Source organism: Paroedura picta, chromosome 12 (genome assembly GCF_049243985.1).
Source record: "Paroedura picta isolate Pp20150507F chromosome 12, Ppicta_v3.0, whole genome shotgun sequence".
Lineage (NCBI taxonomy): Eukaryota > Metazoa > Chordata > Lepidosauria > Squamata > Gekkonidae > Paroedura > Paroedura picta.
In genome coordinates this window covers 1,768,010-1,782,960 of record NC_135380.1, presented here as the reverse complement: position 1 = coordinate 1,782,960, position 14,951 = coordinate 1,768,010, and the positions used below count along the sequence as shown (strand labels likewise).

Sequence of the window (14,951 nt, the reverse complement as noted above, 5' to 3'; positions counted from 1 at the left end):
AACTGGAGGCGTTTCAGTGAGCTTGTGAAGCGGATTCTCCTGCTGAAGGGTTAATCGCGGCAGAAGGCTGGGCTCTCCAGGTTCAGCTCTTTGACCTCCTCTTGTGTTGACAGAGGGGCCCAGAGAGGGAAATCCAACCCGCATCTGCCAAGATCTGCAGAGAGAGCACCATGGCGGACTTCACCGGACGAGATGTTTACCAGGCAGAGTTCGACTCCCGGGCCTACCTGGAATATTTCCAGTTTCAAGCCGGCACTTTGGGCGATGAAGTCATTGCGTTTTACCTGAAGCAACTTTGCAAGACCTTTGCTTCGGGTGTGGAATCACAACAGTGAGCTCTGCAGGGGCCCCTTTGCCTGGCGGGGGAAGGAGAAGCCACGGGGAGGGGGGTGCTTTTTAAGGGAGGCAGCCTCCTTTGGGAACTGGCTCAGGACATGGCCCCATCATCTCTCACTGGCCCTGTTGAGCAGAGGTGTTGCGGGGGAGACAGGAGGCTGGATCCTGCACTCCATCCCCAGGAGGTGCTGTCAAGTGTCAATGAGCCATTTAAATTTATCCTTGGGGTTCTAAGGCCCATGGGGAGGGTTTGGAGGCTGCCGTGGGGGAGGCGATGGTGGCAGAATTCCTCCCTTCTGCCTCATACGTAGGCAGAACTCTACTGCAAAAGAGAAAGGAGGGAGAAATTTCACTCCCTTTCCAATCTCATGGTCCTAGGAATATACTTTTCCAGCATAAAGTTGTAAGCATCTGTAGAGGCCATCTAGTCCAACCCTGTGCTCAAAGCAAGATGAGCCTAAAGCATCCAGAAGAAGCAAAAATGGCTTGAGGAAGGGGGGGGGAGGAAGGCAGAAAGACTCTGGACAATCCCATCTGTGGGATCCAGCATACAGACCAGGTTAAATTCCAGAAAAGCAGTTGCACAGGGTGAAGCTTAGGGAGGGCAGGGCTTCAAGAGGAATATGTTGTCAAAGAGCCCAACCTCCAAAGCAGACCTTTCCTCCAGGGGAAGTGATTTAATTCCAGGGGATCCCCAGGTCCCACCTGGAGGCTGGCATTTCTAGTCCTAATAAAAGGGATTGCACAGATTTTTTTTATTGTATTTGGATTTTGCATGGACAATTCTGGCTGCAGAACTTTTTCTAGTGAGCTACCAACAACCCGGGGCAGGGGGGTGGGGGCTTTGTCTAAAGTGAGGCCAGATGATTTCCAAGCCAAGTGGAAAGTGTGATCCTCTCGGACAACTCCCTGGCTTTGCTGAATTTGCAAAAGAGAATGAGTCCTCTTTTCTTAAAGCCTTTGTCAGAATGGTACTGAGGCGTTATCAACAAAGAAACAAGTTCTTAGTTATAGGCTTTTAAGATGTTCATAGGCTTTTCTTTCAGATTTTAAGCTTTCTTTTAAACTGAGAGGTTCTAGTCAGTGCATATATCCCAAAACACTTCTGCTTTGCTTTTGTCTTTGTCAGTTCCACTAAAGTTTCCTGGCTAAACTTTAGAGCTAGGACCCCCACTTTCCCTTTCTAGAAGTACCAATTTCCCCCTGACTACTGAATATTCTGAAGTCCTTTCTGTCACATAAGTCTGAGGAAATCTTCACACCTTATTTCCCCTTTCCTTATTGGGCACCTTCTCTCCTTGGAAGAATTCTCCTTCAACTTTGCCCTGAATTGGGAGTATCACCTCACTGCCCATATTCCCACTGCCCAGTTCTCCAGACAATGTGAAGACCAGCTTTCAGTAAAGACTCACTTCTCTAACTAAATTGAGGATTTAAATATTGTTTTGTGGGGTTTTATTGTTGAGAGGTTGTTAACCAAGCCATTTCTGGAAATGGCGGTTTAGAAATTGAAACATAAATAAATAAATAAAAATACAAAGTTTCTATTTTATCCTGCTACTTCAGACTAACATGGCTACCCACATGAAGGTTGGAAACTGAGGTTCAAAGCTCTGTCCATTACAGGTCTAGCTTCCAATTCCAGCTGAGGAAGTTCTCTTTACCTTCCCACCAGGGCACCTGAAAGGGGACACCTTGCTCGATCTGGCCAGTGGTCCCACTATCTACCAGTTCCTCTCTGCCTGCGAGTCTTTTGGGAATATCACTGCCTCTGATCCTGTTGAGAGGAACCGCCAGGAAATAGAGATGTGGCTGAAGAACAAACCGGGAGCTTTTGACTGGACCCCAATTGTGAAGTATGTGTGTGAGCTGGAAGGAACCAGGTATGGCAGCTTGATGAAGGCACATTTCTTACCATGCCCCCCCCCCCCGCCGCCACCATTGTTTATTCGGATCTGCTGTCTGCCTCTGCTTGCAGTCCTTCTTGCCCCTGCGGATGAGGAAGGTTGCCGACTATGGAGTGATGGGAACCAGGACAGCTTGCAGGAGGGCACAGAAGGGCAACCTGATTAGAGGCCTGGCTATATTAGTTGATTTATGTCTGTTTTAAACTGTACTGTTTAAAATGGTTGCAAGCCCCTGTGAGCTAGCTGGGCCAAGAGCAGTGGCATATCAATATAAGATTTATTTTAGAAATACTGGATTTAGGAATAAATGGGGCTAAGGAGGGGGACTGGCCCATGTGACGGCCAGTGAGATGTGCAAGAAACAGGCAAAGTGTCTTGTAACAAACAAAGAAACAAACTCTCTGGGCACCTGAACCTCTTTATCCTTCCGTTTGTTCAAGCAGCTTGGGGCCACCCGCATGGTTCTCCCCTTCCCTTTGCCCTGTTTCCCCGCCCAGGGTGGAGAAGTTAATATCACGACGTCTTTCATCAAGAATGTGCCATCAGACACTCCACCTCTCACTCTGCGGTTGAGAAAAGATCTTGCCTAACTTGAGGTTAGGAGGCAGTCCTGCCTTAGCTGGTGGTCAGACTTTCAGGTCCCCGTATCCAAATTTCCAGTATTGGTATGATTTTGCCTTCCAAGCACATTAATTTGCAGTTTATTGCCTAAATGTCTACGTGTCAGAGCTATATAAAACCAAATTATAGTCCTTAGCCCCCTCACTCTGTGCCATTGCACCCTCCTGAGATTAGGAACTTCCTGGAATTTTCCTGTGTCCTGATTGGCTCATTGGGGGACTTCCTACTCCTTTGAGCACACTTCCTCCCTGCTTGCCTCCAGGACAAACTGAATGAATAGAACAGGGCAGTCAGATGGGACTCTCTTTCTCGTCTTTCAGTACAAAGTCTGCTTCCCTTCTTAATAAAACTATTTCATTCTTTTGAGCATCCAGGTACTCTGCTCCTTTGGCATATTTAAGTTCTGCCAAGGCTTCCCACATCTCCTGCTCACACTGCCGGAGGTGGCATGAAGGTTCGCCAAGCCATCTGTTTGCTTTCAATTCCCTGCAGGGACAAATGGGCCGACAAGGAGGCCAAGATGAGGAGAGCCATCCAGCAGGTCCTCTACTGCGACGTCTTGCAGAGCAACCCCCTGGCGCCGGTCTCCTTGCCCAAGGCGGACTGCGTGCTGGCCGTCGAATGCCTGGAGGCCGCCTGCAAAGATCTCAGCACCATGCGAGCCGCCCTGAAGAACATCAGTTCCCTGCTGAAGCTCGGAGGAGCCCTGGTGCTTGCGGGAATCTTGGGGTGCAGTTTCTACATGGTTGGCCCCCGTAAGTTCTCCTTCTTGGTCCTGACCGAGGAGTCCCTGAGAGATGCTCTCCACACAACCGGCTTTACCGTCGTTGAGTATGAGGCAGAGCCCAGGTTTGACAAGGATATGTTTGACGCCTGCGATTTCTCTGAGAAATATTTTGTCCTTGCCCGCAAGGAGAAAGAAGTGTGAAGCAGGGCAAGAGAGCCGGCGGGGGGGGGGGGGGGGCTGAGGGTATCAATGAACTTCGAATGTGGGAGGCCCGAGATCTACGCCTATCTCTGCCATTGGCTCCTTGTGTGGCAGCCGTGGCTGAGCCTTCTACCTTTCAGCCTCCGTTCTCTAACCTGTACAGTGAAAATCAAAGGCAAACGTTAGGAAATCTATTTGACCCCCGTTGCAATTAGCATATCTAGACCAATTGCCTGACGCAGAACAAATAAAACATCTGGGTAAGGTTGGAAATCTTAGCATGGGCCCAGATTTCTAATAACTACTCACCTCCTTCCACACAGAAAATTGCCACAAGCCATTTCAAGGGGCTTAAACAGCTTGAACCCAGGGCCAAGGGGACTGGTGCGCATAGGCTGAGTCCCAAAGGTCTTGTGACGCTTCTAAATCTCAACGGCAGCAAGTTTTCAGAGGGCATCTACATGACACCGTCTCTGCATCATCCCTTCGCAAAGGTTTCCTCCTGCTTGGCTGTGGTCTCCCCAGCCTCCATGGGGCTGGCACCATCTGTTGGGAAAGATCATGGTCAAAGCAACTTTGCCAGCTGCCTAGGTGGGAAGGAGGGCATTTGGGGAAAGCCCTGGCCCTGTCAAAACCCCAGACCACACCTCTGTTCTCCCCCCATCACCAGAGGGCACTTGACTTGGGGGCTGAAACAGTAATCAATAATCAGCAAATCACTCCTGTGCTACTCATCACTGATATTCCACTTCTTGATTTTAAACCACAGTGATTACCAAAGACAAATGACATATTGCTAAACATCGGAACATAAGAAAAGCCCTGTTGGGTCAGGCCAATGGCCCATCCAGCCTAACCCTCTATGCCAGGGGTAGTCAACCTGTGGTCCTCCAGATGTCCATGGACTACAATTCCCATGAGCCCCTGCCAGCAAGCACAGTGGCCAAAGTCCAGGGACCAGCAGGAGGTCCACTCCAGGAGTCCTCCTACTGCGTCCTTCCCAGGTGCTAAGAATACAGCGTCTCATTGCCCCCGGCAGAGTGTTCCCTCTATCTGTTGTGACCAGGAGCCTCTATTGAACCCCTGCCCCAGGTGTGTGTCCGATCCCCTCTTGAAACTGTCTATGCTTGTAGCCAGGTGCCACCAGGAGGTCCAGCAGTGGGGGCAGACCCAGCGCCTTCTACAGAAGAGTGCCAACAGGACTGGAACAGAATTCCATTTATTCCCTATCCATGTGCACTTTTAGAGAAATTTTGTCAGTAATTTATTTCCTTGATTTATCATAGAATCACAAAGTTGGAAGGGGCCATGCAGTCCACCCCTTGCTCAATGCAAGATCAGCCTCAAACATCTAGGATAAGCATCTGTCCAGCCACTGCTTGAAAAGCGCCAGTGAGGGGGAGCTCCCCTCCTCCTTGGGCAGCTGATTCCACTTCTGAACTACTCTGTGAATTTTTTTCCTAATATCTAACCTGTACCATTTAAAGCCATCCCTGTGGGTCCTCTCCACCAAGCCTGCAGAATTTCTGGGGGAAGCGAGGCCTCTAGGAGAGCACACGGTATTCCAGTACTTGAGATTTGGAGGTGATGCCTCTGTTGATGCAGTCCAAAATGGCATTCGCCTTCTTTACTGCCGCATCACACTGTCTGCTCATAGCTTATAGTCCACAGGTACCCCAAGATCGCATTCACACACCCATTGCTGCCCAGAAGGGTCTCTCCCATCCAGGATGCTGCTTCTCCTTTCTGTGGCCCAGAACTCTGCACTTCTCCTTATTGAATTGCATCTTGTTTGCATTATGCATGTATTTAGTATTTTTCACATAATAAAGCATATAATGCACTTCTATTTAACCTGGTGAGTCCGTGTCTTCCCTCTGGGGTGATGAAGCACTGTTTATTATGTTCAAAGACTAGTACAAAGAAAATACATCACCATTGATCTTACCCTGGGAGGGATAAGATCACAAGAAGAATTTCTGTCCAGTTAGACCAATGGGAGTTCATCCAGTTCATACAAATCTATATATCAAAAAGTATCAATGCATTTTAAGATGCAAATGCAGTACGGTGGTTAAAGTGATAGGTCCAAAACAGCCTGGTCTTTTTCTAGCCCAGGGTCTCCCAACAGGGCCCAGTCCCAGCTGACAGTTCATCGCCTCACTGGCTTTTACAAACTTGCAGTTGTTGCATGGTAGACTTGCAAAAACTGGACAATATTCTTAAATTTGCAGTTACTCCAAGGACATGGCAGGAATTCGAGATATTTCCTGTTTTCACAAATGCTTCTTCATATGCCCGAAACATTGCTCAGTCATCACAATAGCTTGGTAAGCCTTAAATATTCTGTGGCCAGCAAGCCTTCATTCTCTGCTGTATACTCCAGCTGGAGGTTGGCAACCTAAGTCAGTGGGGATTATTTCAACAGGCCTGATCTGTGGAGAGATGGGTTCAGGTTTCCTCAACCAGGGTTTTGTGAAGCCCTGGGTTATCTTGACGGCCCTGGAAGGGTTTCCCAAATATTAAAATGTGTTAAACATTTATTGGGTGATATGTCCTTGTATAGTCATGTTGACCAGCCCCCTCCCCTCCCAAAATGGCCAATGATGAGCCTGGAGGGGGTGGGAAAGGGTGGGGCATGCCACTTGTGAGGTTTCTCAAAGCCTGAAGAATGTTCCAGGGTTTTCTCCATGTCGTGGAGTCTTGGATTCTCTGGTGGGGCACGGGAGCAAAAGAACAGAGAATCCCTCCTCTCTCCATCTTCTCCAAGCACATTTGTCTTAGCATCTATCCCTTGCTCTCCCCTCTGTCTAAGAAATGGGAACTCCCAGCTATCAGCTGCTCTCGTCTTCCTATTTTTGGCACCTGCCCTTCTCTTTAACATTCACAGGCCGTTTTGACCAAATTCAGAAAGGCAGGACCAAATTTTCAAGAATGAAAGGTGATGGGTGAAGTCAGTTGTCAACATTCCCCCCTTGGTTTCTCCGGCCCTTCTCCTGTCACTTTAGAAAGGCTTTAGAGGAAATGATCAGCACGCAATTTCAGCATCCGGAATGTCCCACTCTCCACTCCTGGACAAGCTTCCATGGCTGAATACCTGTTTGCCTAGGGACGATTTAAGGCAGGGGGAGTCAAACTGCGGCCCTCCAGATGTCCATGGACTACAATTCCCAGGAGCCCCCTGCCAGCGTTCGCTGGCAGGGGGCTCCTGGGAATTGTAGTCCATGGACATCTGGAGGACCGCAGTTTGACTACCCCTGATGTAAGGCCTAAGAGCAAGGCCAGTTAAAAAGCAGACGATATGACTTTACGCTCAGTTCTGGATTCACACAAACTGCACCAATCTCTCCTGAAGCCAGCGGCTCCTCTCTTCAGCTCCCTGTTTGGATTTCTGTTTTGCAAGCACTGGATGGGCTGGGGGAAAAAGGTTCTTGGACTCCACAAAACAGGGGTGGGGAAAGGCAGGGTATAAAAGTTAGTGCTGAATGGGAACAAGGGTCATTTGGACATTTCTTCAAGCTAGGACAGGAAGCAACCATGGAGAGGACCTTAAAAAGCAAAGAAGATTATCTGCAGCATTTTGCTCCCCAAGACTATGCCAAAACCTACTACTCTCTGAGCCTGGGCACGTCCTCCGAAAACACCATTCTTACGTTCTCTCTGAAAAACCTACACAAGGTCTTCATTTTGGGTGAGTCTGTCTTAGCCTAAGTTTGCCCATCTCCAGGTAATCCCCTGGGATTACAATGACTCTCCAGATGACAGAAATCAGTTCTCCTGGAGAAAACGGCTCCTTTTATTTATTTATTATTTTGATTTATTTACTGCCCCTTACAGCAAGCCGGCTTTTGAGTGGAAAGCTCCCGCCCTGAATAAATCTTTGTTGGTCTTCAAGGTGCTCTTGGACTCTAATTTTGTTAGTCCAACACGGCAACCCTCTTGAATCTACCGATTTCAGGGTACAACAGCCTTAAAACTACAAATGTGCAAGCAGAAGGTCCACAGGGCACAGTTTTCTCTGTCCTGAGCACAGTTTTCTCTGCCCCACCCAGCCCCAAAGTCCTCGATTCGAATCCTGGAGCCCTTCAGAGACCAACAGGATATTGGAGGGGTGGGTTTTCAAGAGTCTGAGACAGCTCCCTTCCTCGGATGTCATTTGTCATCAGCCACTTTTCACAGCAAGCGGATTGTTAGCGAGAGATTTGGGGACTGAAGTTCCTGTGCCACTCTTTAGGGCACAGAGGGGAGCACCCCAAGGCCTCACTGAATCCTATGGGGCTGGTGGGCAGCCTTTCCCAGGACTCCCATACCCCCCCCTCCACTTGTTAGGGCACATGGAGGAGTCTCCCAAGGCCCCCCTGGGCCCCCTAGGGTAAACGCAGAGGCTGTACTGGGCACCCTGTGTCCGGCTCCCAGTTTGAGCCTCTCCCCCCCAGACACCCCCCTTGCTCGGCCAGCTGATATTTGGCTGTGGGCCAGCAGAGCAGGCTGGCTCTTCTTCTGGCTGGAAGGAGGAGAAGGTCAGGAGTGAGGCTGACCCACCATTGGCCCTCCATGGGAGAGTGGAGGGTGCCTAAACCTATTGGGTGCCTATGCCCATGGAGGGCCAATCAGGTAGGGCATGAGTCATCCCTCACACAATTTGAACTTTATTATGGTTGAAGATATCACGCGATATATGTTTAAAAAAATTAAATATATATAAAATTAATTAATTCCCACCAATTTGACTTTTAATTTTTTTTATTTCTTTCCATTTCTAACCCACCACACCTTCCAGGGCTGTCAAGAAACCCCAAAGATGTATGAGTTGAGTACGCTTGGTATAATGTTATGCAGGCTGACTTCCAAAGCAAAGGTTTTCTTTAGGAGAAGCGAAATAAAATGTGTTACATAAACCAATAATTCCAGGAAATCTCCAATCCCCCCCCCCCGCCTCCCTCCCTCCCTCGTCAGTTTTGGGTTTTGAAGGGATAGAGACGCACACCCCCCCCTTTCAGCATTTTCTTGTGCATTACAGACCCTCTCTGCCGTTCTCCTTACTGCCACTTCAGGGCCCAGAGGGACCACCTGGCATTACGCGGTCTGGAAAAGTTGCTGTTAGGAAGATCAGGGGCAAAAGAGGGCAGACATCTGTCCTGGTAGTTGTGTAGAAAAGATTGTGCAGTTGTGTAATCCCTGCAGCCCTTGCTGAAACTTGCTGTTAAAGTTACGGGCACCTGGCTCTTCCGCCAGTCCCCCCCCAGAGCACTGCAGTCTCCTGACACAATCAGAGGTTGTTTTCAGAGGGCAAACAGTCTGGGATGCAGCAAACATCTAGATTAGAGTCCAAGAGGGCTTAAGAGACAAACAAGGGTTGTTGTTGTTTTTTTTGGGGTGGGGGTAGTTTTTGAGAGTCAAAGCTCGCTTCATCAGGCACAAGTAGGGTGGAGCTCCTGGAGTCCTTCTACCCCAGACTGAAGGCCAGAGTGGAATTGCAGAGAGAAGAGACAGGATACCCAAGTACTAAGCAAAATGTTATCAGCTTGATTAAAGCAAGGAAGAAATGCTTAGGGGTAGAGAAAAACAAAAGCACAGATACTAACTGCCTGTCCCACAGGTTCCCCCCATCCTTTAATCAAGCGGATTACAATTTGCATGGCCCCTCAGCATTCTTGGCAGTGCTCCGCCCACCTTCCGGCTGGGATAGGGCTCCTTTCCAAATTCGATGTGAAGGAAGAGCTTTGACTCTCAAAAGTCACACTCTCCCCATTGTGTTGGGCTCTAAGGAGCTCCCAGACGGAAATCTAGCTGCTTTTGACAAAAAAAATGTATAGAAACAAGCAGATAAGCAGTTAAGCCTGTTTGGAGAAGGACCAGGCATTCCAGGAGGCAACTGGGGCATCAGAGAGCTCAAGACAAACAGAGCCTTCCTTGGCCAGAGAAACAGGCAGGGGTGCCAACAAGTTGGAGGAACCCTGCCTTTCCCCTTCTGTGTGGGGAAACTGGCTGTTGAAGCACAGAGGCAAATGCCACGACCCCTCAGTCGAAAGGGCAGGACATTCCCCCCCCCCTCCAGATTCTTGGCAACGGGAGACAGCTGGCTTAGACAGAAAGGGGGTAGAATTCTGAGCTCTTTCACAGCCGTCTGCAGGGGGAGGGGAGGCCATCTTTTTAAATGTCCCTCTGCAGAAAAGTTCCCTGTGTGTATTAAATTAGTGCCCCAGGGGGAGAAAGATGTTAAATCCATTCCTTTGGTCTGCTAGTTGACTACATGCATGGAGTGTTCTTCTAAAACATGCAGAGTGGAGCATTCAGAAATATGAACATTTGTGTACGGCCCGAAGAGGTCGGGTTGCCGACTTCAGGGTGGGAAATTCTTGGCCATTTGGGATGGAGCTTGGGGAGGACCTCAGTGGGGTTCAGTGCCAGAAACTCCACCTTCCCAAGCATCGCAAGTGGCAGATTGGAGACCAGAGTCTTAGAGACCCACGACAGGCTGCATCATCATCACTCTCTCGTACATGTTGTCTGTTGCAGGGTCAGGAGCGCCAGTTCCAGTTTAGGTGAGCACCAGGATGCCTGCGAGCACCAGCAGATCTCCCCGATTTTTAGAACAAGGACATTTGCATTCTAATGGGAAAGTTTTGCATTACCCATTTGTTTTATTTAATCTCAGAGTTGGAAAGGACCACTAGGGTCATCTAGTCCAACCCTTGCAAACATAGAAACTGGAATCAGAACTACACAGAACTGGAAGATATCCCTGAGGGCCACCCAGTCCAGCCGCCCCAGGGGACTTAAAAATCACAACTCCTGACAGCTGCTCATCTGATCTCCTCCTAAAATCTTCCAACGAAGAAGACTCCATCTCCCTCTGAGGGAGTATATTCCATCTATAAAAAGCCCACACCTTCAGAAAATGCTTCCTAATATATCAGGGGAACTTCCTTTCCCATCATTTGAACCCAAGGGTCCTGGTCCGTGTCTCTAAAGCTGCAGTAAACAGGTGGCCCCCCTCTTCCACATGCCCACCGTCTCTGTAATTAAAGGCACCCCCTGCCCTCCTTTTCCCCAACTCCGTCAGCTCCTCCTTGCAAGGCCTGGACGGCAACTCAACTATCAAATCCCCAACAAGCAGGATTGTGATGAGAAAAGTGAGTCTTTTATGCAAGTGGTTTGCCAACCTCCAGGTGGGGCCTGGAGACCTCCTGGAATTACAGCTATTCTTCAGGCCCTGGGGAAAATGGCAGCTTGGAAGAGTTGGAGTCTCGGGCATCACAACCTGCTGAGCTCCTCCCCTCCCAGGGCCCGCCCCCAGACGGCCAGGAATTTCCCAACCTTGAGTGGAGCCAATGTGGGGCTGTGATCAAGCAGTTAGGTGACTAATATCTGAGAGACTCAAGTTCAAATCCACACTGGCGCTAGGGATGCTAACTGCGTTACCTGGGACCAGTCACATCCTCTCGGCCTTCCCTACCTTGCAGGGTTGTTGTGAGGATAAAATGGAGGGGAGGACAACAGTGTGAATCGTGCTAGGCCCGCACTGGGGAGGAAGGCAGGACAGACATGAAGTAAGTAAATAATAACCCTGTATGGGGGCCCAGCAGGCGCTGGTCCTTGGATTACAGAACCCATCATGCAGAGAAGAAGCACCCTGGTCACCCAAGAGGAGAGAACAAGCCCCGGGGGCCATTCCATGCTCTTCCCATTGGCACCCGCTTCCAAGTAGAACATTAATAAGAAACACTGTGGGGAGGACAGAAGGAGGTGGGGGAGGACATGATCGCTCTCATGTTCGACTGCAGATGGCCTTAAGGGAGACACCCTGATTGACATCGGAAGCGGACCCTCCATCTACCAGCTGCTCTCGGCCTGCGAGTGCTTCCGAGAGATCATCGCCAGCGATTACACCGACCAGAACCGGGAGGAGATGCAGCGCTGGCTGCGGAAGGAGCCGGGAGCTTTCGACTGGAGCCCGGTGGTGAAATATGTCTGCGAGCTGGAAGGGGACAGGTACGGGGCTTCAGGTGCTCTACTGACTCCTTTGGTTTCCCGACAGGAGCTATAGCTGGGGGGATGACATTTTCCACCAGGGAAACGGCTTGGAGGAAGCTATTCTTTCATTCATTTAAAAGGTTTACACCCGACAGTCTCCAGAATCTTTCTTTTATATATATCTTCTCTATCTGAGAGCCAGTTGGGTGTAGTGGTTACGAGTGCGGACTTCTAATCTGGCGTGCCGGGTTCGATTCTGCACTCCCCCACATACAGCCAGCTGGGTGACCTTGGGCTCGCCACGGCACTGATAAAACTGTTCTGACCGGGCAGTGATATCAGGGCTCTCTCAGCCTCACCCACCTCACAGGGTGTCTGTTGTGGGGAGAGGAATGGCAAGGCGACTGTAAGCCGCTTTGAGCCTCCTTCGGGTAGGGAAAAGCAGCATATAAGAACCAACTCTTCTTCTTCTTCTTCTTCTTCTTCTTCTTCTTCTTCTTCTTCTTCTTCTTCTTCTTCTATCCAGAGATTCAGGGTATTCAGGGTGGCTTACAAGTTAAAATGTTTTAAAAATATAAAATAGCCCCATAACTATCTTAAAATGCCCAGAAGGACAAGACAAATAAAAACTGCCCACCAGGAAGACTCAATAGAGCTCTTGTAAGAAGCATGAGGTTGCCAATCTCCAGGCGGGGGCTGAAGATATCCCAGCTGGCAGGCTCAGATGAAGTGGGCTCCTTTGTGCAGCAGTAAGGCTGGCTTGTATGTTAGGAAGGAAGGAAGGAAGGAAGGAAGGAAGGAAGGAAGGAAGGAAGGAAGGAAGGAAGGAAGGAAGGAAGGAAGGAAGGAAGGAAGGAAGGAAGGAAGGAAGGAAGGAAGGAAGGAATGCTGGCGGGTTGTGGTGCCAACCTCCCCTCTTGTTTCCCAAGGGAGAAATGGGTGGAAAAGGAAGAGAGGGTCCGGAGAACCATCCAGCAAGTCCTCAGATGCGACGTGACTCAAGCCAACCCTTTTTCTCCCCTGGTGGTGCCTCCGGCCGACTGTGTGCTTTCTACCCTCTGCCTGGAAGCGGCTTGCAAAGACCTGCCCACCTACAGCTCGGCCATGAAGAACGTGGGTTCTCTCGTGAAGCCCGGCGGGCATCTCGTCTTAGTGGCCAGCCTTGAGTCCACCTTCTACATGGCTGGCCAGAATCGTTTCTTCTGCCTCAAGCTGGGGCAGGAGGATGTGGATGAGGCTGTGAAGGGGGCTGGCTTCGATGTAGTCTGGGCTCAGTTGGGGCAACTGATATATTCGCTGGACGTGTGTAACAATCGAAGCATCTATGCTCTGGTAGCCAGGAAAAAAATGTGAGATGTAGTGTGCGGGTGGGGGGGGGGGAGTTATGGGGTCGAAAACAAAGAGGATCAAAGGTTCACTCTTGTTCAGGAAACTTTGAATTGAACCATCATTAAAGACCCAGAAGGGGGATACTTATTTAAATGGCTTCCTGTAATGACTAAATTGCCTTCAGATCTGGCTTATTATATGGTCCCAGTCAGGATTTGTTAAAGTTCCTTAAAGCAAACAATGGAATTGCTGCCCAACTGGGCGGATGGGGAGATATGCCTCTCAAGAGATGTCACTGGGAGGCTTGATAGGACTTGTGGCTTCCTCTGGCACTCTGGGGAGCACCCTGCGTAATCATTAATACTCCAACATATCGAGAGAAGATCCTCAACAAACTGGCCCACTGGATGTCTTTAGATAACCTCATCCAAACCGAGGAGAACAGGCCTTTTCCCGGCACCCTGCAAAGTCTGGTTTCCGCACTGATGAGCCTTTGGGGGATGTCCCCGACGAATGCACAGCTTCAAAGAGCTGAACTGGACAGCATCTGCCTCTTGTGCCATTTCAGCTACAAGTGCAACGATATAGGCTAGATATCAGGAAAACAATTTTCACAGTCGGAGTAGTTCAGCAGTGGAATAGGCTGCCTAAGGAGGTGGTGAGCTCCCCCTCACTGGCGGTCTTCAAGCAAAGGCTGGATATGCACTTTTCTTGGATGCTTTAGGATGCGTTGGGCTGATCCTGCATTGAGCAGGGGGTTGGACTAGATGGCCTGTAGGGTCCCTTCCAACTCTAGGATTCTATGACTCATAGACCTGTTTGGTCTGCTGCAGGATATTGCCGCCTTATGCATTGAGATGGAGAATTGTTTGCCAAGCTGTATCTAAGAAGGGCATGTGAGGGGAGAAAATAAAAGCGTAAAAGGAATCGTTATCTTCCTGATCACACCTAGAATGAGAACGGACACGGCGTTTAACTGTAGGCTTTTCCACAGGCTGCTCAGCCCCTTGCCTACATTTCCTGGCTCCCATTGAAGTGGACTCTAGCCTGCCAGCGCTTATGCGACCTCTGGAAGGTCAAGATTGCAACAGGCCTGGCCCGCGTGGCCAACGCCCACCCCCCAGATCACCGGGGATGTGAGCATAGCTGCCCCCCCTGCTCCCCAGTTTTGGAGAGGGCCGGGCGTTGAGCAAAGGGGGTGGGACATGCCCTACAGCTGTGGCACCACCAAGCGTGGCCAGCGTGCAGGAGACGGCATCAGAACGGAAGTGACCTAACCACCGAGCAGGCTGCCAGTGGCGGCCCTCTACCCGCAGTGCCGCTGAGCAAGCCCGTTTCTCCTCATGCTGCTCCTTGGCGGGTGGGAGGTGGTGTAAGGACAGGGCAGCCCAGATGGCAAGCAGGGTCACCAGGGCTGGCTGGCCTCCCTCCCACTGTGCCAGTGAGCATGGACAGGCTGGGACCAGGGAGGCACAACCAGGGGTAGCCCTCCAGCTGCAGCAACACCACCTGGCTGGAGGGGAACATCCTAGCTGTTCAAACTGGGCTGCTGGGGCTGAGCTCTGAGCTGTCATCCTGGCTTACCTCGGGTGTCTTGCCTGAAGCAGGGTCAGCTCTTCTCCTGGCCTGGTAAGTGGCATGAAGGAGGGGGAGGAGGAAGAGGAGGGGAAGGAAGACCGGCAATTGGCCCTGAGTGTGTGTGTCGGGGTGCCCTCTCCCCATTGCATGCATATCCCTTGGACCGTTTCCACATTACGATGGCAACGAGGAAGGGGGTGGGCACAAACGACTCAAAATGGGGGCCACAGAAGAACCCCCAAATGCAAGGATTTCCCCATTGGGCAGCCGCAAAT

The 14,951-nt window shown here is 50.3% G+C and overlaps 2 protein-coding genes across 2 annotated transcripts; both read left to right on the top strand.

Annotated features, from left to right (window-relative positions):
- Window positions 1-60: 60 nt before the first annotated feature.
- LOC143821591 (nicotinamide N-methyltransferase-like) lies at window positions 61-5,646 on the top strand. The gene is made up of 3 exons (XM_077305731.1): window positions 61-315; window positions 2,012-2,219; window positions 3,357-5,646. The coding sequence occupies exons 1-3, from the start codon at window positions 171-173 to the stop codon at window positions 3,790-3,792; spliced, it is 789 nt and encodes a 262-aa protein (XP_077161846.1). The 5' UTR covers window positions 61-170; the 3' UTR covers window positions 3,793-5,646.
- Window positions 5,647-7,269: 1,623 nt separating this feature from the next.
- LOC143821647 (nicotinamide N-methyltransferase-like) lies at window positions 7,270-13,251 on the top strand. The gene is made up of 3 exons (XM_077305841.1): window positions 7,270-7,483; window positions 11,580-11,787; window positions 12,699-13,251. The coding sequence occupies exons 1-3, from the start codon at window positions 7,330-7,332 to the stop codon at window positions 13,120-13,122; spliced, it is 786 nt and encodes a 261-aa protein (XP_077161956.1). The 5' UTR covers window positions 7,270-7,329; the 3' UTR covers window positions 13,123-13,251.
- The last annotated feature ends 1,700 nt before the right edge of the window (window positions 13,252-14,951 follow it).

What these genes read in the sequence shown, in the direction of transcription:
- LOC143821591 (XM_077305731.1), top strand. Translation starts at nt 171, where the DNA reads ATGGCGGACTTCACCGGACGAGATGTTTACCAGGCAGAGTTCGACTCC. An exon ending in TTGCAAGACCTTTGCTTCGG is followed by an intron (nt 316 to 2,011) that starts GTGTGGAATCAC and finishes CCTTCCCACCAG; the next exon opens with GGCACCTGAAAGGGGACACC. An exon ending in TGTGAGCTGGAAGGAACCAG is followed by an intron (nt 2,220 to 3,356) that starts GTATGGCAGCTT and finishes AATTCCCTGCAG; the next exon opens with GGACAAATGGGCCGACAAGG.
- LOC143821647 (XM_077305841.1), top strand. Translation starts at nt 7,330, where the DNA reads ATGGAGAGGACCTTAAAAAGCAAAGAAGATTATCTGCAGCATTTTGCT. An exon ending in ACACAAGGTCTTCATTTTGG is followed by an intron (nt 7,484 to 11,579) that starts GTGAGTCTGTCT and finishes GTTCGACTGCAG; the next exon opens with ATGGCCTTAAGGGAGACACC. An exon ending in TGCGAGCTGGAAGGGGACAG is followed by an intron (nt 11,788 to 12,698) that starts GTACGGGGCTTC and finishes TTGTTTCCCAAG; the next exon opens with GGAGAAATGGGTGGAAAAGG.